Source organism: Conger conger, chromosome 16 (genome assembly GCF_963514075.1).
Source record: "Conger conger chromosome 16, fConCon1.1, whole genome shotgun sequence".
Classification (NCBI taxonomy): domain Eukaryota; kingdom Metazoa; phylum Chordata; class Actinopteri; order Anguilliformes; family Congridae; genus Conger; species Conger conger.
In genome coordinates, this window is record NC_083775.1 from 14,100,477 (window position 1) to 14,127,468 (window position 26,992).

Sequence of the window (26,992 nt, forward strand, 5' to 3'; positions counted from 1 at the left end):
TCACATGTCTTTGCTGCCATAGCCCTCTGAATACACTGCTGCAGACACTCCCACCACCACCAGGGGAGCTCCGTAGCCAATCAGCAGGAGGTACAGTGCCCTCAGCCCCTCCTTCTGGATGGCCTGCACTTTGGACAGGCTCCTGACCAGCAGGAAGAGCTGCAGAGTTTCCAGCAGCATCCACACAAAGCTGGACAGGAAGACAGGATGACTGCACACGCCACCTGGGGGAGCCATATGTTCACAACAGATAGCAGATCAGCACGCTACCATACAGTGCCATACAGTGGCTACAGAAAGTATTCAGACCCCTTCACTTTTTTGCACACTTTATTGTATTGTAGATTAAATTGATTGCCATTTTTACCAATAAATCTTTGCTAATTTATTAAAGATCAAAACCTGAAATCTCTCATTTACATAAGTATTCAGACCTTTTGCTGTGGCACAAATTGTAGTCCTGTTTGCTTTACAAAAACCAAGCCACGAAGACCAAGGAACTCTCTGTAAACCTCTCTATGATAAAATTGTGGCAAGGCATAGATCAGGGCAAGGATATAAAACCATTTCTAAAGCTTTGAGTGTTTCCATGAGCACAGTGGCCTCAATAATTGTCAAATGGAAGAAGATTAGAACCACAGGGACTCTTCCTAGAGTTGGCCGTGCGGCCAAACTTAGTAACCGGGCAAGAAGGGCCTTGGTCACGGAGGTGACCAAGAACCCCACAGTCACTGTAGAGCTTCAGAGGTCCTCTGCAGAGATGGCAAAACCTGCCGGAAGGACGAGCATCTCAGCAGCACTCAATCAGGCCTTTATGGCCGAACCACTGCCATAGAACATCTGTGGAGAGACCTGAAGTTCACAGACACTTCCCATCCAATCTGACAGAGAGGATCTGTCAGAGAGGATAACTCTACAAGGTGTGCAAAGCTTGTAGAGACTTCCCCAAAAAGATTTTCAGTCATTGGGGGGCTCCTCAAAGCCATCACAACTGACAATGGGCCACAGTTCACCCCCATGGAGTTGAGTCCCTTTCTTGGAGACCTGTGAGGTCGGGCACATCAAGACAGCATTCTACCATCCACAGGCCATTGGTGGCGTGGAACGTTTCAACCAGATCTTAAAGGTTGTACTATCCAGTCTGCGTTGCTGCAAACCCTGTTCTTGTTGCACTACAGGGCAATGCCACACTCCACCACTGGGGTATCTCCAGCGTCACTGATGGTGGGCCGGGACAGATTCCCCTGGGCAGATTGCGGCCAGCACAGCTGTCACCCAGGGAGGTGAACGCTGGGGCAGCAGTTAGGAGACAACAGCAGAAAATGAAGGAGCAGTAGGAAAAGGCACACAGAGCCCATTCTGGTCTCTGAGTGAGGACCCACAGGCCACATCGCCATTACAAGATTACTTGCTTTTGGTTAAGCCCCCTGCAGGCCACCAAACAGCACGGCCCAACCGTAGATTGAGGAGAGACTTTGAGGCCGGTATTCCAGCACCTCCTATCAGGCTGGAATGGCAACAGATGGATGCAGCCGTCACCCCGCTAGCTTGTTCTCTTCCAGGAATGCCAGAAGTCCAGTTTCCCATCCCTGAGTGTTGGCCTGTCCGTGACCGGCTCCGTCCAACACTCTTGAAAGACTTCATCACGTCCTATCGCACATAGCTTGATGTGATATGCACTCAGAGGGTTAAGAGACTTTGCCTGTTCTAGTTAGTAACATGATTGGTTGACTGCGGGCTGACATGCTAGAAAAATGTTGGATTTAGGAGGTTTGAGAGAATAGTGTTAATGGACAGATGGTACAGAGGTCCTCTGCAGAGATGGCAAAACCTGCCGGAAGGACGAGCATCTCAGCAGCACTCAATCAGGCCTTTATGGCCGAACCACTGCCATAGAACATCTGTGGAGAGACCTGAAGTTCACAGACACTTCCCATCCAATCTGACAGAGAGGATCTGTCAGAGAGGATAACTCTACAAGGTGTGCAAAGCTTGTAGAGACTTCCCCAAAAAGATTTTCAGTCATTGGGGGGCTCCTCAAAGCCATCACAACTGACAATGGGCCACAGTTCACCCCCATGGAGTTGAGTCCCTTTCTTGGAGACCTGTGAGGTCGGGCACATCAAGACAGCATTCTACCATCCACAGGCCATTGGTGGCGTGGAACGTTTCAACCAGATCTTAAAGGTTGTACTATCCAGTCTGCGTTGCTGCAAACCCTGTTCTTGTTGCACTACAGGGCAATGCCACACTCCACCACTGGGGTATCTCCAGCGTCACTGATGGTGGGCCGGGACAGATTCCCCTGGGCAGATTGCGGCCAGCACAGCTGTCACCCAGGGAGGTGAACGCTGGGGCAGCAGTTAGGAGACAACAGCAGAAAATGAAGGAGCAGTAGGAAAAGGCACACAGAGCCCATTCTGGTCTCTGAGTGAGGACCCACAGGCCACATCGCCATTACAAGATTACTTGCTTTTGGTTAAGCCCCCTGCAGGCCACCAAACAGCACGGCCCAACCGTAGATTGAGGAGAGACTTTGAGGCCGGTATTCCAGCACCTCCTATCAGGCTGGAATGGCAACAGATGGATGCAGCCGTCACCCCGCTAGCTTGTTCTCTTCCAGGAATGCCAGAAGTCCAGTTTCCCATCCCTGAGTGTTGGCCTGTCCGTGACCGGCTCCGTCCAACACTCTTGAAAGACTTCATCACGTCCTATCGCACATAGCTTGATGTGATATGCACTCAGAGGGTTAAGAGACTTTGCCTGTTCTAGTTAGTAACATGATTGGTTGACTGCGGGCTGACATGCTAGAAAAATGTTGGATTTAGGAGGTTTGAGAGAATAGTGTTAATGGACAGATGGTACAGAGGTCCTCTGCAGAGATGGCAAAACCTGCCGGAAGGACGAGCATCTCAGCAGCACTCAATCAGGCCTTTATGGCCGAACCACTGCCATAGAACATCTGTGGAGAGACCTGAAGTTCACAGACACTTCCCATCCAATCTGACAGAGAGGATCTGTCAGAGAGGATAACTCTACAAGGTGTGCAAAGCTTGTAGAGACTTCCCCAAAAAGATTTTCAGTCATTGGGGGGCTCCTCAAAGCCATCACAACTGACAATGGGCCACAGTTCACCCCCATGGAGTTGAGTCCCTTTCTTGGAGACCTGTGAGGTCGGGCACATCAAGACAGCATTCTACCATCCACAGGCCATTGGTGGCGTGGAACGTTTCAACCAGATCTTAAAGGTTGTACTATCCAGTCTGCGTTGCTGCAAACCCTGTTCTTGTTGCACTACAGGGCAATGCCACACTCCACCACTGGGGTATCTCCAGCGTCACTGATGGTGGGCCGGGACAGATTCCCCTGGGCAGATTGCGGCCAGCACAGCTGTCACCCAGGGAGGTGAACGCTGGGGCAGCAGTTAGGAGACAACAGCAGAAAATGAAGGAGCAGTAGGAAAAGGCACACAGAGCCCATTCTGGTCTCTGAGTGAGGACCCACAGGCCACATCGCCATGACAAGATTACTTGCTTTTGGTTAAGCCCCCTGCAGGCGACCAAACAGCACGGCCCAACCGTAGATTGAGGAGAGACTTTGAGGCCGGTATTCCAGCACCTCCTATCAGGCTTGAATGGCAACAGATGGATGCAGCCGTCACCCCGCCAGCTCGTTCTCTTCCAGGAATGCCAGAAGTCCAGTTTCCCATCCCTGAGTGTTGGCCTGTCCGTGACCGGCTCCGTCCAACACTCTTGAAAGACTTCATCACGTCCTATCGCACATAGCTTGATGTGATATGCACTCAGAGGGTTAAGAGACTTTGCCAGTTCTAGTCAGTAACATGATTGGTTGACTGCGGGCTGACATGCTAGAAAAATGTTGGATTTAGGAGGTTTGAGAGAATAGTGTTAATGGACAGATGGTACAGAGGTACACCCTACATGTTCCTCTGTCTGCAGAAGCAGGGCAAAGGTGGAGAGGTGGGTACAGTTGCATACTGTGTGTTTCTCATTGGGGAAGGCGGCTGTGCACCCATCCACTGACCAGCGAGTCTCCTCCCCCTGTTCCTGCCAGAACACACAGGTAACCAGGCCAGCCTACTGATCAAGACAAGAGAGGGACAGAGCAAAACAGCATGTCAGAGGAGTGTGTAAAACAGCATAAAAGTTTGAGTCATATCATTAAATGCTTTAAAAGATCAAAAGCTCCTATATAGTGACAGGCCCAGTTCCATACCTTCTTGTGAAACACAGTGAAGCTCCTTGTGTTTCATCTTAGGCAGTGTGGCGGTGATGATGTCAGAATATATCGTGACATTTTCACTCTCGAAGAAACTGGGACTCAGGAGCTTCTCTATCCCATTGCAGAAGCAGATCCTGGCATATAATCCTTACTGGCCTTCAGCTCTTACCATTGTTGTTTTTAGCAACAGCTGCAAGATTGACTGCCATCATGTTTCCCATGGCAACTATCGCAGGCATCTCAGTCATATTCCCCTCTGGTCCAATGGCCACTGCACTAATCTCTATAGGGGGAAATATACATGCATCGCTTTCAAGCACTAGAGTCAATTAGATATTTCTGTAGAAGAAGCATTTGGGGCTGATTAGGTCAGAGAAAGTGGTGTATTTTTATTTTTTAGTGTAACTGTTTTCTTTATAAAAAGTGTTCCATTTAATGTTCACAGGTACTACATTAACAATACAGATACAGTAACAACATATTTAGTCAATGAATTGTATCAGGAAACTAACTATAAAGAAAAATCTTTTTATTTATTTATTACATTTTCTTGAACACATTCAAAACAATACAACAGGAAATCCCTCACCCCACCCAAATCCCTCCCTCCCCTCCCAAGCCCACATCAATCAATAGGAAATAAATAAACAATATAAAAAAAAAAAAAGAAGTGAATGGGATGGCGGATAGGGGCCCTTCAAACGCATCAGGATGGCTCGCCTAGCTAGCAGTGTAAGGAAGGCCACAAAACCAACAAAGTGGGAAGTGGGAAGACACCAAATAAGCCAATCAGAGGTGAAGGGCGAATGTCAACCGAGGTAATAATGTTCCTGGGATGTCTTAAAGGGCAATTTCGAAAGGGGGTAGGCTACAGCTGTAGCATTAATGGGCATGAGTTCACTTTTGTTAGAGTTCAACTTATAGCCTGAAATCTGACCAAATTCCCCTAACAAGGCCAACACTGGAGGAATAGATCTGTCTGGGTTGGATATATACAGCAGGAGGTCGTCAGCGTACAGGGACAGCTTGTTCTCGAGACTTCCCCTTGAGATGCATTACATTACATTACATTACATTATTGGCATTTGGCAGACGCTCTTATCCAGAGCGACATACAACAAAGTGCATACCCATAACCAGGGATAAGTTCGCTGAAAGACCCTAGAGGGAAGTACAATTTCAACTGCTCCCTGTACAACAAAGTTAAGGACGAGGGCTAATTTTTTATTTATTTTTTTCAACAAAGAAACAAACAGAGCAAAAGTGACCAAAGTTAACTATCCAAACACTGCTTACCTAGCCAACTAAAAATACCGATACACAAAGCAAGTCACAGAGACAACAATTAAGGTTCACAGGGAGGTAGGGAGGGATGGGGAGAGGTGCTGCTTGAAGAGGTGTGTCTTCAGCTTGCGTTTGAAGGTGGGGAAAGATTCTACAGTTCTGACCTCAACGGGGAGTTCGTTCCACCACCGTAGAGCCAGAACAGACAGTAGTCGTGAGCGTGGAGGTTCGGAGAGGGGGAGGTGCCAAGCGGCCTGTGGAGGCTGAACGAAGAGGTCTGGCAGGGGTGTAGGGTCTGATGATTTTTTGTAGATAAGCTGGGGAAGACCCCTTAACTGCTTGGAAGGCTGGCACCAATTTTTTGAATTTGATGCGAGCCATGACAGGCAGCCAGTGGAGGGAAGTAAGCAGGGGGGTGACGTGTGAGTATTTGGGAAGGTTGAAGACCAGACGAGCTGCTGCATTCTGGATAAGTTGGAGGGGTCTGATGGTGGACGCTGGGCCAGCCAAGAGGGAATTGCAGTAGTCCAGGCGGGATAGAACCATCGCTTGGACCAGGAGCTGGGTCGAGTAGGGGGTGAGAAAGGGGCGGATTCTCCGTATGTTGTATAGGAAGAACCTGCAAGACCGGGTCACCGCCGCAATGTTATCGGAGAGGGACAGTCTGCTGTCCATCACCACGCCTGCCGAGATGCCCATCATCTGGCTAGCCCAAAGGGCGATCGCTAGAGGCTCAATAGCAATGGCAAACAGCAACGGCGATAGGGGACAGCCCTGCCGAGTCCTCCGTTCAAGGGGGAAGTAATCGGAGTAATTATTGTTTGTGCGGACTGTGCGAGTGGGGATGTATATAAAAGTTGGATCCATTAAATAATATTATTGCCAAACCCAAATCTTTTTCGCGGATAAAGCAAATAGAGCCATTCCACCCGGTCAAATGCCTTCTCGGCATCCATTGAGATAACCAGTGCACGGAGGTGACGGAGGACGGGCGGAGTATAGTATATTGAGTAGCCGCCTAATGTTGTGGAAAAAGTGCCTATCCTTAACGAAAATGGTTTGGTCTGTGGAGATAATATTTGGCAGGATAGACTCAAACTGTTTCGCCAGCATCTTGGCCAGAAGCTTAACATCCGCACAAAGTAACGCGAAAACTGCTACAGGAGAGGGGATCTTTATCCTTTTTCAGAATAAGAGAAACACTGGATCAGCCTGGCGTAGTGTAAGAGGGAGTATACCAGACTGTAGAGATTAATTGAACATGCTTAGTATCAAAGGGCATAATCTGCCATTGGGCCCTTGAGCAAGGCCCTTAACCCTGCATTGCTCCAGGGGAGGATTGTCTCCTGCTTAGTCTAATCAACTGTATGTTGCTCTGGATAAGAGCATCTGCCAAATGCCAATAATGTAATGTAATGTCAGCAAAAGTTTTTAGAAATTGGGAGGGAAAGCCGTCTGGGCCTGGGCTCTTCCCTTTCTGCATGGACATTAAAGCACTTTTCACCTCTCCTACTGTAAAAGGGCAACCTAACCAAGATTAAAATTTCAGGGACTATTCAGGGACCCAAAGAAGTTGTCAAGGTGCGTTTCATCTGGTGAATATTCAGAAGTGTATAACAAGGCATAAAAGTCCTTGAACTGTTTATTAATGGTTTGAGGGTCCAAAAAACATCCCTCGGCTGTCGCGGGTGTTTATTTGAGTAATGTGTCTTGATGAGGAGGCTTGTCAAATTCGATGGGCGAGTAATTTGCTTGGCTTGTCTCGAAATTCATAATAATTATGACGCATTCTTAACAGTGCCTCTGTAGCCTCATTAGCAGTCAGTATGTCTAATTCAACATTTTTTATTAGTAGTTCTGAGACGGGTGCGTGGGGGTTGGACCCAAAATGCACGACTCAGAAACAATAGTTAGATAAAATCCCGTCAGGGCTTTATTCGGGACAAATCCCAGGGGCGTAGTCAAAACAAGCAAAGTCCATACACGTAGATCCAGCCAAACTAACAATAAACAAACAAAAAGCACGGTGCCAAGGGAAGAGGCGAACTCGTAGTCGGTAGACGTGCAGGGAGGTCCGGTAGTAGGAGAGCTGTCAGCGGGGTAGAAGTACAGGTGGACGGCAGGCAGGGTCGTAGTCGAGGGCGATGCAGAAGTCGGAACCATAAAACAATCAGCGAGGCAAAGGTACAAAAACGGTAGGCGAGGACGTGGTCAAAAACAAATGATGGTCAACGAAACAGAAATCAATAATCAATGGTCGGTAAACAGGCTTGGATCTTAACATGTAATCAATGACAGTAATGCTCAAGAGTTGATTTGACGTACAAGAGGCAGACAATTTCGCGAAGAACAGAAGTGCGACTGGGCTATAAATGCAGGTGTAGACCGGTGTAGACAATTAGTTAGAGAGCAGCAAGGGAATGGAAAACAGGTGTGATGGATGACAAGTTTAACAAGGTAATTAGTAATCGTTAGTAATAAACCTAATCATGTGTAGTTTGTTAGTTTTACCCAATCCTGATCTAGGGTTAGTAGTTTTAGTAAATAGACAAATAGAAACAATTAGGGTGTGAATGACAGAAAGAGAGAGAGAGAAAGCCGGAACGCATGGTTTGCGGAAAGACATGTAAAAGTGTATGTTTAAACAATGACCAATCTGCGTAACAATAAACATAAATCAAAACATAACACTAAACGAACTAAGACGATAACCACTCAACATAACAAGGTAAAATAATCGTAACTAAACATAACTAGACATGACAAGAAAATAAATCAACAACAAGAACCCAAAACCCAACAACAAGAACAAGAACAAGAAACAAACTAAACAACATGACGAACCTAGACTAACATAATACATGATAAGACAATACGTGACTAAGACAAAATGAATAAACATAAAACATGGCAAGACAGACCTGAAATGTGACAAGTTCTTTAGAGAGGTCTACATCAGGTGAGTCTGCACACCGCAACTGTAGCTCCGACAGTTCCCTGGAGAGACGGATATGCCCCTCATTGGCAACCTTTCTCTGTAGGCTGAAAAAGATATAATTTCTCCAAGTAGGTAGGCTTTGCATGCCTCCCAGGTTATTGCCGCAGACACAGTCAATGCAATTCCCAGTTGTTTTAATAAATCAGGGTTGGTTAGTAGTGTCGGATTAAAGCGCCAGGAGGTTTGTGACAGTGACCTACCGGGAAGGGAAATATCGACTATAACCGTTGCGTGGTCAGAGATTACTATGAGGCCATACGAACCTGAACTGACAGAGGACAGCAGTTTATTATCAACAAGGAATAGGTCTATTCGGGAGAAGGTTCTATGGACATGAGAAAAAAAACAAAAACTGTTTGGAGCTTGGGTTAAAAAAACGCCAGACGTTAGAGATTGCCTATCGCTCCATAAACGATCTGATGACTTTCGATGATTTAGAAAGGGGGGAGGGTCTATTTGATGAGCGGTCGAGTAGGGGGTCCAGCAGTTAAAATCACCCCCCAGAACCAACTGGAAGGAGTTTAGGTTGGGGAGGGAGAAAAGGAAATTCTTTAAAAAATTCTCGTTATCATAGTTTGGACCGTACACATTCGCCAAAGTTAGGTTGCTGCCACATATGTTCCCTGTAACAATAACAAAAGCACCCATTTGGGTCTGAAATGATATCAGTCACGGAGAGTGGTACTGATTTATGGACATGGATTGCAACCCCTCTGGCATTACTTGAGAATGAAGAGTGGTGAATCTGGCCTACCCACCCCCTGCAATGTTTGAGGTGGTCTGATGACTTAAGGCGGGTTTCTTGTAAAAAGGCAATCTTGGTGTTTAAGCTATTCAGATGTTGCAGAATCTGATTGCGTTTCACAGGTGACTTCAACCCATTAACATTCCAACTTGTGAACCTCAAGGCCCCCATGACCAGCATCCTCCATATGCCATCCAAAAAAATGGACCGTGTGGTATCTGACCAAGCTAAGTGTGGTAAATCTGACAAAACAAGACATAGTAATCAAAAACATAAAACCCCATAAGTGAAAACAGAACATAATAAAAAAGTAACTATTTGTCAAGTTGTTGCTAACATGAAACACACACAACAAACGGCACACTAGCATCTTGCTATTTCTTATTTCTTTCCACCCGCTCCTACTTGCTTACAATTAGCAGGAATTGTAAATTGAACCTTTTTGTTAAAAACCTCGAATGAGAGAAAAAGAGAAGACAACTGCAGTCTACGTAAAAAAAACCCCAGCTATCCAGGGCCCTTAGGATCCCACCTAACATAACGAGAAAAGTCAATATAATCAGGATGCTCAGCTTATGGATCTGCGGCCGGGCTCTGCAAACCCCGGACAAACTCCTCAACCGCTGTCGCAGTCGGGAGCCACTTCTTAGCTCATCAGGCAGAGGGACACGTAGCCTAGCCGATACAAAACTGCCATAGCTCCATGAAACTCTGAGCGCAGCTTCTGTACCGCAGGACTGTAATCTTCGTAAAAACGGATCTTATGACCGTTGTAAACTCCCCTGTGTTTGCAAGCTTCACGTATTACCAGTTCCTTTGCTTGGAAACGGTGAAAACAGAGAATGACGGGTCTCGGCCGGCTCCACTGGGCGCGCTTAGGAGCTAGGCTCCGGTGTGCACGGTCTAATTCGGGGGGAGACAGGAATACCTCAGACCCCAAGACGGCCACCAGGAAACGGGGGAAGAATTTGGTCGGTCGGGGGCCCTCGGATGATTCAGGTAGACCAACAATGCGGATGTTTTGGCGTCGACTTCGTCCCTGAACTTCGTCCCCTCTCTAAGTGACTCGAGCTGCTGCAGGAGCGAATCGGCTCGCTCTTCATGGTCTGCGATAGACAATAGTATGCTAGCTTTAAAGCAAGAGCCTCAAGCTTAGCACTGGTCTCAGCTGCTTGAGTTGTGATCATCACATGAATTTCAGCCAGTGTAGTACTGCTGTATAATTAATCTTGCAACTCCCAGGGTTATATCTCGTTTTGCTGACCATAACCTTCAGGTTTGTGTCTCTAAATTTCTATGGAACATCCATAAATTAGGAGGAGCTTTTGATCTTTTTTAAAAAAAATCATTTCACTACATTACATTACATTATATTGCATTAATGGCATTTGGCAGACACTCTTATCCAGAGCGATGTACTGTCTAAGCAGGAGACAATCCTCCCCTGGAGCAATGCAGGGCCTTGCTCAAGGGCCCAATGGCTGTGTACTGGGGCTACACCGGGGATCGAACCACCGACCTTGCGGGTTCCAGTCATGCGTCTTAACCACGATGCTACAGGCCGCTGTAACTAGCCACTGACTCCTGTCCATTGTGTTACCCATGGTTGGTGTCTTCATAGATTTGTTAGTCTGGGTCTTAGTGGGCTCCACCAGCCCCTCTGTGATTTTCAGGAGGATGCTGCTTACATCTGCATTCTTTCCCTCCGCAGGGGGCATGTGTACAACAGACATGGCAATGCTCAGGAAACTAGTCACTGTCTGTGGGAGTCAAAGAAAAGGCAGAGTAAGTTAGAGTAAAACAGTCTGTGTCATTCAACTTTTGTCCCAGCACTTACTGCAGTATACAGTATGTGCCTAGATCCATAAAGAATCTAAACATTCATAATGCACACAGCTGAAAAACTATGCATGTCAAAATGTAGAAATCTTTTTGTACTGATTTTACTCCATAATTTCTCCCAAAACCATTTGGAATCCCCAGCCTTGGTTTATGAAGCTACACTAGAACACCTGCCTGCACACACTTGGAGCAATACAAGTAGAACCATACCTGGTTATTTTATTCCTAGCAGGTACTGCCAAGAGCTTAAAATGTCACATCCCCTGAAGTCCATCATTGTACTCTGACTAGTCATGGGCCTTTAGATGTTTTGCTTCCAATCTTTGTCGCTAAATGAACAGATTAGTCATGCAAAACCACATGCCCAACCTAACCATGTCCATTCACTCAAATGCGAATACACAGTACTCAAGTCAGGATCTTAGCTTCCAGGACAAACCTTTTCAGGTAGAACAATATCAGGGTTGTCCTCCAAATCCTTGTTGGTGTTGCTGAGCAAGAACATCTCAAGTGATTGGCCCTGAGAAGGAGGAAATAATGACCTTCTGTATCTGTATCTATCATGTATTGCCCTTCCCACAGTCAGTTTTTCTTCAGTTACCAACTTACCTCTGGAGGGTTCAGAGAGGCAAGAGTTGGCACCACACTCATCCAAATCTGCAATACACAAGACATCACTCATCCCGTCCATTCTCAATCCTGATGTGGGTTAGCCAATGTATTTGGGATGGTCTGACCTTCACAGGGGTTTGAGGTGCTGGGCATGGAGCCAGAGATTTTATTGGGCATGGAGCCTGAGTTTACACTGTATGCTTGGTCATACATACACACACTGTATGCTTGGGCATACATACACTCGATGCTTTGTCAACTCCTCCCTGTCTTCCGGCTGTTTTCCGGCATCCTCCAAGAGGGCCCACATCACTCCGCTGCTAAAAAAGCCTACTCTGGATCCATCATCCAGAACTATCGCCCGGTATCTCTTCTTCCTTTCCTTTCTAAAACTATAGAACGAGCCGCTTCTACTCAACTTTCTTCTTTCTTTTCTAACAACAACCTGCTAGACCCCCATCAGTCTGGCTTCAGATCGGGCCACTCGACAGAGACTGCGCTCCTATCCGTCAGTGAGTCACTCCATGCCGCACGAGCAGCCTCCCTCTCCTCTGTCCTCATTCTTCTAGATCTCTCTGCTGCCTTCGACACTGTGGATCACTCCATCCTCCTGTCTGCCCTGTCAGCAACGGGCATCTGTGGCACAGCCCTGGACTGGATTGAGTCCTACCTCTCTGGTCGCTCCTTCCAGGTTGCCTGGGCTGGTTCGGTATCGACACCTCGGCCCCTCGCCACGGGAGTTCCCCAGGGTTCAGTCCTAGGCCCGCTTCTTTTTTCTCTTTACACTCGCTCCCTTGGCCCTGTGATCACTGCCCATGGGCTATCCTATCACTGCTACGCGGACGATACCCAACTCTTCGTCTCGTTCCCGCCGTCTGATACACAGGTTTCAGCCCGTATCTCTGCTTGCCTGAGGGACATCCAGAGCTGGATGGACAACCACCATCTAAAGCTCAACCCAGGCAAGACTGAAATGATATTCATCCCTGCTAATACCTCTCCCCATCTGGATCTCTCCATTTCCCTCGGGGATACCACACTCACGCCGTCACCCAGTGCAAGGAACCTCGGCGTGGTGATGGACAGCAGGCTGTCCCTTTCCGAGAACATTGCAGCGGTGACCCGGTCTTGCAGGTTCTTCCTATACAACATACGGAGAATCCGCCCCTTTCTCACCCCCTACTCGACCCAGCTCCTGGTCCAAGCGATGGTTCTGTCCCGCCTGGACTACTGCAATTCCCTCTTGCCTGGCCTCCCAGCATCCGCCATCAGACCCCTCCAACTTATCCAGAATGCAGCAGCTCCTCTGGTCTTCAACCTTCCCAAATACTCGCACATCACCCCCCTGCTTACTTCCCTCCACTGGCTGCCTGTCATGGCTCGCATCAAATTCAAAACATTGGTGCTAGCCTTCCAAGCAGTTAAGGGGTCTTCCCCAGCTTATCTACAAAAAATCATCAGACCCTACACCCCTGCCAGACCTCTTTGTTCAGCCTCCACAGGCCGCTTGGCACCTCCCCCTCTCCGAACCTCCACCTCACGCTCACGACTGCTGTCTGTTCTGGCTCCACGGTGGTGGAACGAACTCCCCGTTGAGGTCAGAACTGTAGAATCTCTCCCCACCTTCAAACGCAAGCTGAAGACACACCTCTTCAAGCAGCACCTCTCCCCATCCCTCCCTACCTCCCTGTGAACCTTAATTGTTGTCTCTGTGACTTGCTTTGTGTATCGGTATTTTTTAGTTGGCTAGGTAAGCAGTGTTTTGATAGTGAACTTTGGTCACTTTGCTCTGTTTGTTTGTTTCTTGTTTAAAAAAAAATTGGCCCTCGTCCTTATCTTTGTTGTACAGGTAGCAGTTCAAATTGTACTTCCCTCTAGGGTCTTTCAGCGAACTTATCCTTGGTTATGGATATGCACTTTGTTGTACGTCGCTCTGGATAAGAGCGTCTGCCAAATGCCAATAATGTAATACAGGTGCGACTCCCAGGAGTGTTGGTGCACTCAGCATTGAGACTGCCACATCAGCTAAGTAGCTTCACTACTATTTACTGTACTTTAACGCTAAAATAGAGAAACATAGATACTTGTTATGCAGCAACCACAATCAAGTAGCAACCACATGGATCACTTGCTTGCTTTTTTCTCACAATCTCAAGTGTGAAAGTGTGAACGTGAGCATCGTATCACTACTGCCACCTAGGACAGTCATAACACATAGCTTTTGGAACTACATACATCACAGGGACCACAGATGTTGGGGTCATCCACACACACATCAATATCTGTGGAAGAAGGATGACAGGGTTATGATGCTTTTCATGTGATATGAGATGACTATTTTCCAAATCATTGGTCAATATTTTAAACATTTCTGGTTACAAACCATCCCCACTATACTACTATATTCAGTAAAAAAGCAGATCAATTCAACATAATTGTCATTTAACACCCTGGGCTTGTGTCAGCTGTTAATGTAATGCAAATTCATTCCATTTAGTAAATGCTCTTATCCAGAGTGCCTTACACAACTTATCACACACTATCCTCCAGCCCACGTCAGTTCTCAAACCTGACAGTCTTGTAGATGCTCTGACTTTGACAGGCGTCCCAAGCACTGGCCATGCAGCCTGAGATGACTGCACTGTACCCCTGGTCAAAAGTGTCAATGCAGTTAGCATTGGGGCCACAGATTTTGCCAGATTTTTATGTGTCCCAACCATACTCTCCAGTGTTATTTCCTCATTGATTTAGGTTACAACTTAGTGTTTTGTCTTAGACTTCAGCCTCTTGCTTTGCCCGTCTGTCTTGTTTTGAACCATAGCTTATTGAGGTGGGTCAGGGGGCATGCCCCACTGTAAAACATTTTTTTTATCAGAAATGTTTTACATTTTACTAATAAAGTGCCAATAATAACTTTGATCGAACCCTTGCTACATCCTGCAGTACGTACCAACTGTAAGGTTGTATTTCTTCGTCAAAATCAAAAAGCTCACCCTGTAACTCGGCGAAGTCAGAGCTGTCCATCATATCGCTCAGGCTAGCCAAGGTAGGTTGCGTGATATCTGTATGCTAATGTTAAAGTATTTTCGTGGGAGTGTCATGTGGTCGCCTCAAGGGTTGATTTTGAGCGCCCGTTACCTGCTGGTTCAAGCCAAACACGTCCAGTGATGTCATTGGACGCAATTGCCCTTAAAAGTTGGCCCCATATTTAGGAAACTGCTACACTGACGGTGATTTTAAAAATGCCGACACACATAATTTAAGAATTTAATCCAAATAAGCTCAACTGACAAAAACGGGACAGTGCTCCTTTGAGAAAGGAGTAAGACCCTGTTTTCACACTCAAGAGGCAACAGCAACACGCCATTAATAAAGGGTAGTGATTCTGTTTAAATGCTATTAAACAGAGTAGACTAACAAGACACCAAGTTTAGCTTTACTAAAAAAAAGTAGTTATGCACAAATCACCTTTAAATATTTCATATAATTCTCATTCATTGTTTATTGTAATACAACAAAATGGGACAAGATGAATTTAGACATCCTATGGGGGATAAATGAAGATGGTATACATTAAAGAATGAGCTTTTAACTAACATCTACGATACTTAACCCATGAAGACACAATCCTCAACCAAGCCATCGAGAAAACCCACACGTCATCCAGGGTGACACAAAATTTCCCAGGATGTCTAATATACAGTATGAAACTCGCACAACACGAGACACATAAGTAGAAAATGAAACACACAACAAGCACAACAAGGTGTTTTAGCTACCCATGCCTCCACAGAGCAATTAAGCATTTATTTCATACATACGTCTTGTTTTCTCTGACAATAATTGGCCTCCTGTGCACTGCTTGCCACATACTTCAACCGCATTATTAACCATGTAAAGCAATATATACTGTATTTACATGAGAGTAACTACCAATTCAAGCATATGCAACTATATGTGTAATTCAGCCTGTACTACTGAATAACTAAATGGAGACCTTCTTTACTCTATTTCTGTGTACCAAGCCCTTCACCAAACAAAATTGTAATTGTTCAGTTTCTCATCTGTGATCTGCCTTGTTCAGGTCTTCCGTGGGTTGGGATGCGGTATTCTTGAAAACATAAGAAAACAACTTTATTAACGAAAAATAAAGGTACTTGACCTGCATCTCTTTCCTACGTATTGAGCTGTATATTAAAATATATTCTGAACAATTCACACTAGATAGAAATGTCTGGTAAATGCCCAAAAGTATTACATTTATAGTACATGTCAATTACTACATTGTTTAGTCAGGACAGACATGACAAAGGTTTGTCCGTGAAGGGAACATGTGAAGCAGCTGGTTTGGCTGGTGAATAGTCAAACCTTGCCCAAACCCCAAACATTTTATAAAATGACAGAAATTTTGTTCTGCTGACATTCTTACCCCAGAGTGTTTCATGTCATTTTCTTTGTGTCTGCCTCCTGAAGGCCCTTCGGTTCTACACAGACAAGAGAGCCACCTCCTGTACTCCTCCCGCACCTGCACAACACAGGGACCAATCAGTACTGTCCAGCATCAGTCAATATGATAACACTTACTCTATGTAACAAGCCCTTCACCAAACATGACATTAAGTCTCAATGCAGGCGAGGGTCTGATCACCTCTTTGTTGAGCAGACAGTGAACGATGAAGATGAAGGTGCCCTGCTGTGAGTTGAGAATGACGAAGAGGTATTTTAACACAGAGGTTCTCTGGAAAAATCCCAGGATCCAGGTGCACCCCAAAATGAGAAACTGGGCAACAATTTTGAAGATAATCAACCTGAAAGATAAACAATGACGAGCTCTGAACCTCAAAATCAGAGCTACAAAACAAGGTATTGACACACTTGGCTTGTTAAAGCATGTGTGTCTGACAGAAGTGAGACATTTGTCTTCAATGTTGTATGAGTGTCACAGATTCTCACCCAAATGGTAGGCATTTATATAGCGCCTTTATTCAAAGCGCTGTACAATTGATGCTTCTCATTCACCCATTCATACACACACTCACACACCGACGGCGATTGGCAGCCATGCAAGTCACCAACCAGCTCGTCAGGAGCATTGGGGGGTTCGGTGTCTTGATCAGGGACACTTCGACGCAGCCCGGGCGGGGGATCGAACCGGCAACCCTCCGACTGCCAGACGACTGCTCTTACTGCCTGAGCCATGTCGCCCCCCATACTTAGAAGTGATCTAGGTATAAGAACTTGGCCAGTGGCCACTGCTGTGAAGAGGTCTGAGTAGTAGTAGGTATGGCAATAAGTCTAAGTGATATGATCCTGGATTCTGTCTATTACATTACATTGCATTAATGGCACTTGGCAGACGCTCTTATCCAGAGTGACGTACAGTTGATTAGATTAAACAGGAGACAATCCTCCCCTGGACCAATGCAGGGTTAAGGGCCTTGCTCAAGGGCCCAATGGCTGTGCGGACCTTACTGTGGCTACACCGGGGATCAAACCACTGACCTTGCAGGTCCGTCATGTACCTTAACCACTACAGGCCCTGTGTCTTTATGTAGTTCTGAGGCCGAATCACTTCCCTGTGTGAATCACTATTCGGGTGTTTCCCATGATTCCTTTTTAGTCTCGCTTTTCTTACTTCCTGCTTTCTCTCCGTTTGTAGATAGCACTAATCTACTATTACCAACTAACATAGTTTTTGTACAGTACTAATTATAGTAACACATTAATTTGTCTAACTAACTAACAGTCACTAGTATTGGGTAATTACAGTTTAATCATGTATACTAACAGATTAACTTTACCTCTATATTCTACATTGCTCTGTAGGTCTGCTCACTGTTCTATTTCTAAATTGCCTTTATTCAGTGGAGTGTTTGCACCTGCTCTCCATTATCACTATGGTCTTGGACTCTGTGTAATTGTCTACTCCCAAATCCGGAGCCGTTTGTATTACATGTGCGCCTATGTGAATCCAGTCCGTGTCTTCATGCATCCCTTATTATTGTATTATTACCCTTCAATGTATTTCACCTAATGTCTATTTGTTAGACTGCCCTCACTCCCATGCTCAGCCTAGGTTGTCTCATTCCCCTGTGTATTTATACCTGTCCTTTTCAGTTTCTCTTTGCTAGTTCGTCTCTCTCTTTTCCTGAGTGCTGCCCTTGCTTTCCCTACCCGTTTCACTAGTTTTCGGTATTCGTTTAATCACTTGATTAACATATTAACATTCTCCCTATTCCTGTGTAACAGGTGAGAAATTGCCTGAGTCCGAGGTGGGATTTGAACCCCGGCCTCTCACTTGTCCAAATATTTGTTGAACGAACGCGTTACCAGTCAGCTAAAGACAAACTCGCCCCTAGCCAAGGGCAACAACCTTCTTTTGAATTTGAGGGTTACGTCATCGGGGAGTGTTGTCGCGATAACCTGCTACCAGCCTTCGCTTTCACTGCACCATCCGTGCTTACTAGCGAAGTAGCTGAGCTAACCATGCTACACTTGCACTGCTCTGTTGCTCTACCTCCCTGTTCAATTGCCTTAATTCTGCAGTGTTCACACCTGTTCTCTACTATCACTGCATTCCTTAAGTCTGTGCAATTGTCTTACTCCCTGATCTAGAGCTTTTGACCTGTGGACTGTTTTTGTGACTTCCCTTTTGCTCCTCGATTTGGCACGATGTCTATTGAATTATTTCGCTTTGACCCTTGGACTGAATAAAGTTTTGGAATGTTTTTGGAATACTGTGGTCTGCGTTTGGGTTTTTGGCTGTGAGCGTAATACAGGCAGTGGTCAAATGTTGGCAAACAGGAACAGCAGGGATAATCACAATCGTGGTTGGGGGCACAAGCAAAAGTCCAAGCACAGTTAGGCAATCCGAACAGGTGAAGGTAGAAAAGATAATCCGAGAATCGTAAATCAAATTTTCAATCAGCGTCCGGTAACAAATAAGGGTAATCCAAAAGATAGTCAGGGTGCAAGAAACGGATCAGGGCACGAAGCACACAGGCAGGAAATCACTGACATGAATTGTATACACACATTACAATTTACGAACAGGTGTGAGTGCAGGAAAACAGGTAATGAGACGCGAGTGAAAGGAATGAATGAATTAACATACTACGGAAAGCGACCTGGAACATATGGCAAGAAAGACACGACAGGAAAACAGAGAACACAAGCACTGGGGAAACTGAATGTGACAATTTGCATTAATTTGCAGAGACTAAGGCTGTTTGACCGACAGGAACAGTGACTGAACTCGACAAGACTTTAAATTCATAAATCTTTTTCATATTTCCACATTGTGACGCATAATGGATTTATAGCTGAATGACAGACAAGTATTTCAAGATTATATGCTTATCTCATTTATGACCAAAAAGAAAGTGAGTTTTTTCAGCATTCTTTAAAGTTGAGAACTGCGCAATGATACATCCGTTTCTGTGTTGAGTCACATATTCAGAAGCTAAGTATATATCTGCCTGAAACAAAACCCAAACACGAATCAACCAGAAACTCATAACTTACATTTGTACAAAAACCTACACTAGCATGAAGGTTCACTCATGCCGAGGCAGGTACACACCCACCTGGTGTCTCTTGACTGGGAAATGTCACTCTTCATGTTGGCTAGAGTAGGCAGCAGGCTCCAGATGACCACACAAAACGAGACCAAGTTGAGCTGGTTCAATTACACACAAGAAATGTAAATAAAATCTCCAGACAGTGGCTCCTCAATCAACAGTATAATTAGATTTTTGTTTTTACAATTAAATGTCAGGTAAAAGTCCTATGTAAAAGAAAAATTTATTGATCTAAAGTAAAGCATTCAGTCAATTTTCATGCTGCTGGGACACATATACCTCATGATTAATTTCCAGGCTTGTCAGGTTGAACCTGTGTTTATGAGGCACTAGTGTTTGTTGTATTTGGTGAGCTTGGCTTCAACATGGAACTAATTTGCGGCCTAAAATTTTTTTTACAACCTGAATGGTTTTAAAATTATTATACAAAATGTCATGTCAGACAAGGGGAACCTGTTTAAACAAAAAACACATTTTTAAATGAGTAATTTATTTAATGAAAAAAGTAATCAAACACCCATATCGCCTCTGTCAAAAAGTCATTGCCCCATTAATCTTAACAGCTGGTTGCATCACCTTTAGCAGAAATAAATGCAATTGTGGAGGAATTAGCTCACTTTACTTTCATTCAGACATATTCACATGATCAAAAGTTTTTTAAATATATCAGTCTGGAAATATATGTATAGCATTTCACATCATACCATAATTCAAACATGGTGGGGGTAGTGTGATGGTGGGGGGATGCTTTGCTGCCTTGGTATCTGGACAATTTCCATTATTGAAGGAACCATGAATTGAAAATCAGAAGAGTGGGTTAAAACTCCTCAACAGTGATGTGAAAGGCTGATATGAAATCGGAAGTGTTTGTTGCTAAAGGTGGTGAAATCAGTTTTTAAGTTTCAGACGAAAATAATAATTTGACAAAGAATTGTGTTTACTCAGGTTACCGCTGTCTAATAATACATTTTATCAAAAGGTCTGAAACCATTCAGTGCAACAAATAAGCATTAATAAAGGAAACCAGGAAGGGGCAAATACTTTCACAGCACTGTAGCTAGCCAATGAAGCAATATTTGCAATCTAATATTGTCACTGTCCATTTGCCTGCACTGGTATGTGGAGTAGGCTCCAAAATTATTGGGACCCCCAACTGGCAATGCACAAAAATTACCAGATCAAAAGTTTACATTTGGGTCTTATGTGGTCTCATTTAGTCATTTAAAGTATCATCGAATAAAGGAATAGTGGTCAGATGTGACAAAAATGAACATTTTGGGCTGATACAGCATCGGTATGTTTGGTGTAGAAACAGAGATGCGTAAAATGAGACATGGCTCATACCTGCAGTGAAATATGGTGGTGGTTCAGTGATGTTTTGAGGCTGTTTTAATGCCAGAGATCAAGGGACAATGGTTAAGATCAATGTTACAATGGATTCCACCAAAGATCAGGCAAATCTGCTTGCCTCTCCCAGAAGGCTGAGACTTGGCTGTATGTGGACTTTCCAGCGAGACAATGACCCAAAATCATACCTCAAAATCCACACAGGTTGTGTTGTCACAGAACCATTTCTGTTTTCTGCCTTGGCAATATCAAGCGCTGGACCTGAGCTGAACTGAAGAGGGGAGTTGATAAGTGCAAGGAATGTGAAGGATGATGCAAGGATCGGCAAAGAGGAATGGTCCAAAATCTCTGGAAATGCGTGTCGTAACCTTGTCAAGCATGAAAAGACTCCATGCTGTTATCCTTGCCATCAGTGGATGCACCAAGTACTAAATCAGGGGTGCCAATATCCTTAATTTTGGTGAAATCAATTCTTTATTAAATTAATGTTTGATTTTGCTTGGTTTTAAACATTAATAAAGTTCAGTATCTTTCACGTAATGACATTTTTGAGTTTCTCAATAATTTTATTGTCTATTTTTTCAATAGAGTTATTCCGCTACCAATACCAGTATCGGAAATGGCTCCGATGCAGCCCAAAATGGTGGATTGGGGATCGGCGAGTACACGTGTCTATGCATCAATCCGATACCACCTAATGTATCATGTGATGATAGCTCATTTACGCTACTCAGGCAAACAACAGCACGTGCGGAGCGGAGATAGTAATGTTTGTCAGAGCCAGCAAAATTTCAGCAAGTTGGCATTAATTTACACTGGAAAATCCCACCAGTAAAATGGTGATGTGCACAGTATATAAGACTAGTTTTGAGGTGGCACAGTATTGGCAATTTCAACACCAGCAATCTTATAAAGCATTTGAAGGCGCATCAGGTGAAATAGCATGACGAGTTCACCAAGGCAAAGGGAAACTGAGTCGTGAACGTTTACAAAAAATTGCTAACCTATAATATTTTTTTCTGAAGCTGAAATGGTAAGCTCAGTTTAAAATAAGTGCGCATCCACCACCATGTGTATTATTGCGGTTTACATCCTAAACAATCGACAAGCTACAATAGTTCTTGCAAGCAATCTGGCCAATTCAGGGGGTTTAAAATGCACCACAGGGAATTGAATGCTACAGTATTATCGTTATCAAAGAATTTATGTAGCTGTTGACTTATGGTTTATTGTAACGTGTTGTTTCTTAAGGTTCACAGTAGATCCCTGTTTATTTGTTGACACAAATTCAAACTACTGGCAAACTGAACGCAGCTTTCCACTAGGCTGTATCTACATGAAAATAAACAAAGCAATAGATAATTTGACAAATGCTGCACGCAAGTAATACCCTTCCATTCTGAACTAGCAATCGAGAAGCTACAGTAGTTGCCTACTACCAAGCAATCTGCGGCCATTTCCAAGAATGGAAATACCACAGGGAATTGAATGCTATAGTAGCCAATGCCAATCAAGTGAGGTTACACTGCACAATTCAACATAAATGTAAGTCTTTAATTTGGCAATTAGGCTATTATCTGACTTACAATGCTGGAATTTATCTATTAAGATGGCCCAAAATAAAGTTTGAAAAGTGTGATTTTTTTATTTTTTAACGCACAGGCATCGGATCGGTACTCGGTATCGCTGGTACGCAAGTTCAAGTATCGGAATTGGTATCGGAAAGGAAAAAATGGTATCGGAGCATCTCTTTTTCTCAGTATTTTTTGTGCATTGCCAGTCTAAATTAAATACTGTAAGATAATAAAATGTGAATATAGTAAGTATTGAAGAGTACACCTAGCACATTAAGAACTTACGGCGAGAATAGCAGCCACTGGACCAATAAAACTCCAACTGAAGTTTTTTTCATTTTGTAACCAGCAACTGGAAGCAAAGGACAAAATACAGATCCTGCTGACAGTTTCCCCACAACATTTCCCATGGATAGCTCTAAAGCCAATTTGCAGGTATCACTTGCATAAGCCACTAGATATGCTCTTCACAAAAAAAGGACCTGGACCAAAAGTTGTTTTTCTGCACAATCAGAAAATAAAAACTCACGCGCCTTTGCTGCCATAGCCGTCTGAATACACCGCTGCAGACACTCCCACCACCACCAGGGGAGCTCCGTAGCCAACCAGCAGGAGGTACAGTGCCCTCAGCCCCTCCTTCTGGATTACCTGCACTTTGGACAGGCTCCTGACCAGCATGAAGAGCTGCAGAGTCTCCAGCAGCATCCACACAAAGCTGGACAGGAAGAGGAAGTGCAGCATGCCTGCAATGACTGCACACGCCACCTGGGGGAGCCAGAGGAGACTAATCAGATGTCATATGTTAAGAGGTACAATAGGTGAGATTTTTGTGTTAAAACATTGTTACAAGACTATTGTAAATCCCTTCCTATCATTGCAATAGGCTCACTGACATGTTGACTCACCCTCTGCCTGTGTTTATAGTCCTTAAATTCAGGTGTGAAAGTGTACATATGTAGGGCTGTCAAATGCATCAAAACATTGTACAGCTGTACAGCAATTAAATTAGCTCATTGGTTGAAAAATGGTTCCAACTGCCACAGCCAGTGGCATTCTGGGGGCTTATTCTGATTGTTCATCTCGCTGCCCAAATTGCACTCCAGACAAGAAATCATTGAAACTCTGAACTATTGCTTACTATCCAAGCGAAGACTACATATCTAGTTATAAAACAATACCAATTTGTTATCGGCAGCAACAAGCAAATTAGCTATAGTTAGCTTGAGAAATTGACCAATATCCATTTACCATATAATACAGGCAATACGAACACAGTCGCGATTGCACAAGCGTTGTGCTTCAGGTGGATATTTGTGAATTTGGTAAGCTAACACGTAATCGCTAATTTGCTTGTTATAGCAAACTGGAAATGTTTTCTAACAAGATAAGCAATAGTATACAGAGTTTCAGTGATCGCTTGTCTGGAGTGCAATTTGGGCAGCTTCACGTTCCTTTGATCTCTTTACGTGTTCAATCATCCGTATACCTTTATTTCTCTCAAACTATAAGTTGCAGTTGCATCGTTTGTGGTAGACTATCATATCTTAGTATAGCCAGCTAGTTAAGCAGCCAAATAACTTGCTTGCTCACAATATAGTTGGTTAGCTAAAGTGAAAACTAGAAATAGTGCACACCAAAGTCAAGATCTCAAAGTCACCTGCTCGGCGAACAGTTTTTTACTAGAATGCTACAAAATGACAGCAGGCTCTGTTGCGTTTGTCACTGTCAGCTTTCCAAAACAGTGCACGAGAACACTGAACTGTATAATAATGATTTCCATTATGCGTTAAATTTATATACTGTGGGAAGCATAAGCAGTGTTGTGGTTTGAGGTTGTATGTTGTTGCAATTCCTTGGTTATGGATATGCACTTTGTTGTACGTCACTCTGGATAAGAGCGTATGCCAAATGCCATTAATGTAATGTAATTCCTCGCTTGACCGTTAGGAGTCCAAAATTACCTATTGTACCTTTAACATACATCAGTAGGTCCCTACACTATGTCCAGTGTTGGGAAAACTGCTCTGAAATCGTGGTTATATGTAATATAATATATGGACACATACAGTGCCAATATATTTGCCCCACTTCCTCATTTCCTCCATATTTGTCACACTAAATGGTTTGAAATCTTTAGACAATTGATTATTTTATTTACATAATGAAAAAAGTTATCAAACACCCAAATGAAAAGGTTCCACCACGTTTAGCAGCAATAACTGCAACCAATTATCCTTTCCTATAATTTGATACCAATCTTTCACATCACTGTGGAGGAATAACCTTAGCGGAAGGGGGCACTCATCCTGCCTCATACCCAAATGTATGAAGGGCTAGCTCCGCCCTTGCTTCAGAATCCGAATATTTGTGAGCAGATATTATTTTTAAAAAAGTTGAGGTAAAAAACATTAGACCCTTACCGCATTCTCAGTGCGAGACACGCCCACAAGGAAGAGCAGGTGACCCAAGAAGAGGCAGATACTGAGGTGGAGGCGGGCGGTGTTGTTGATTTTAGGGTTCCATGTGCACAGCAGGAATGTGAGGATGGCAAGGGCGAGGAAGGCCAGACCCACACTCATACAGAACAGGTTCACCACCTCCAGCAGAGAACTGTCCTCTTCCTGTAGAGATACACAGAGCTCATCTCTGTCCAAGTATCTAGTCCTGTCCTCATATCCTTCTCAGCAGCACTGAGGGACACCCTACCTGTTCCTCCGTCTGCAGGAGGAGGGCGAAGGTGGAGAGGTGAGTACAGCTGCATACTGTCAGGCTCTCATTGGAGAAGGAGGCTGTGCACCCATTCACTGACCAGTGAGTCTCCTCCCCCTGTTCCTTCCAGTACACACAGGTAACCAGGCCAGCCTGGAACTTCTACTGACCAGTACAAGAGAGCGACAGAGCACAACTATATATATATATATATATGTGTAGCTAATTAGCATTAGTGTTTTCGTAATGTAACACATACACATATTCAGGGGTATTGTGGTTCTTGCTTTGCAGAGTTGATTTGCATTTGTACTTTAGTGATTCACGAAAGGAACACAAGGATATTTCTCATTTTCTCAAAGGTGGCTTGGACGCTACTGATCATAATACCATGAAAGGCTTGAGGTTAGTTCTCTCCCACTGTGAACTGCCCAGTTCCGTACCTTCTTGTGGAACACAGTGAAGTTAACAGGCTCAGGGAGCTCCCTGTGTTTCGTCTTAGGCAGTGTGGCAGTGATGATGTCAGAATATATCTCTGTGACATTTTCACTCTCAAAGAAACTGGGACTCAGGAGCTTCTCCATCCCATTGACTGACATCAGAGCTGCAAAAGCAGATCCTGGGCCAGAGAGACACTGGTTATGCTCCATCATCATCATCACAGGTAATTTAATCATCATCAGTATCACCAGAAAAATAAATTTGACATCATCAGCACTTTACATCATCCTTACTGGCCTTCAGCTCTTACCATTGTTGTTTTTAGCAACAGCTGCAAGATTGATTTCCATCATGTTTCCCTTGGCATCTAGTACAGGCAGCCCAGTCATATTCCCTTTAAGGCTCACTACATTAATTTCTATGAGAGGACAATAAAAATATCATCATGAAGCACAAGAGAAATTACATTTTTAAACTTTAACCAATTTTGTGCTGTGCCACTGGTTGGGCATCTGGCTCTGTACTTTACTGAGTGATTCCTCCTGCCGTGCAGTGTTAACTGTTGTTGGCAGAAAGCAGTGGGCCATAGCATTGCTCATGAAAGACAATTTCTGGTGGTAAGAATGTCTGTCTCATGAAATGGACACCGGTGGTATGTCTGCAAGTAAAGCTTCTTCAACACAATGACCAAGGAGCTCACCAAACCAGGAATTAGATGACTAAACATGCAATGTAGCCACCCACTGTATCCTACCCATGGTTGGTGTCTTCACAGTTTTCCGAGACTCTGTATTATTTTCCTGAGACTTGGGCTCAACCAGGGCAGACACCAGCCCTTCTGAGATTCTCAGGACCATGTTGGCAGTCTTGACTTGGTCTTCCTTTGCCTTGTCAGGAGATATGTTTTCTGTGATGGGCATGATCATGCTCAGGGCATTAGTCACCGCCTAAGGGGGTGAGCAGTAGTATGGAAATCATCACCTGCAGTCTACTCCCAGCACACTTTGGCACTTATACAGATGGACATTCACTGTAAATATCTTGCTCAAGCAGCCCATGTACAAACCTTCTCAGGCAGTACAATATCGGGGTTGTTCACCAAATCCTTGTTGAGTTCACGGAGGAAGAACATTTCACGTGACTGGCCCTGTGAAGAAAAAAGGCAAAATAGTGGCATTCTGTATCTGGCACTATCCTTTGCTGTCCTTCCCACAGTCAGGTTTTCTTCAGTTATCAACTTACCTCTGGAGGGTTTAGAGAGGCAAGAAATTCCTCGGAACCTGAAGAGAGAGATCATTGATTCTTGCCACCACAGAAGGCTTATGAACTCAGTTCAAAAATCATTCCATCCACCACTTACTCGTGCACACAGTAACTCCATTCTCCCAAGTAAGTCCTGAAGAGGCGATGTACCCATCCAGGCAGATACAGTAATAACTTCCTGGAGTGTTGTAGCACTCAGAGTTGGCACCACATGCATTTCCGGCACAATCATCCACATCTGAAAGACACAGCACATCTTCTCAATATCACACACTGTCAGCTAACACACTTCTGTTATCAATCCTGATTGTGTTTGCGATGTTCTGACCTTCACAGGGGTTTCAGGTGCTGGGCA

At 44.4% G+C, this 26,992-nt stretch overlaps 1 protein-coding gene across 1 annotated transcript; it reads right to left on the reverse strand.

Moving 5' to 3' along the window:
• Positions 1–26,506, reverse strand: LOC133114063 (putative adhesion G protein-coupled receptor E4P). Its single transcript, XM_061223258.1, has 11 exons — positions 26,441–26,506; positions 26,129–26,321; positions 25,377–25,537; positions 24,931–25,095; positions 24,664–24,845; positions 22,754–23,008; positions 22,510–22,576; positions 19,310–19,401; positions 16,372–16,531; positions 10,789–11,029; positions 1–224 (listed from the first exon to the last, which is right to left on the reverse strand). The coding sequence occupies exons 1-11, from the start codon at positions 26,504–26,506 to the stop codon at positions 1–3; spliced, it is 1,806 nt and encodes a 601-aa protein (XP_061079242.1).
• Positions 26,507–26,992: the final 486 nt, after the last annotated feature.

Excerpts from the sequence above, each read along its gene's own strand:
- LOC133114063 (XM_061223258.1), bottom strand. The coding sequence starts at position 26,506 with ATGTTCTTCCTCCGTGAACTCAACAAGGATTTGGTGAACAACCCCGAT. Across the intron at positions 11,030-16,371 it reads ACTGTCTGCTCAACAAAGAG|ACAGTGACTAGTTTCCTGAG; the intron begins GTGATCAGACCC and ends TGACTCCCACAG. Across the intron at positions 225-10,788 it reads GCATGACTGGAACCCGCAAG|GTGGCGTGTGCAGTCATCCT; the intron begins GTCGGTGGTTCG and ends TGGCTCCCCCAG.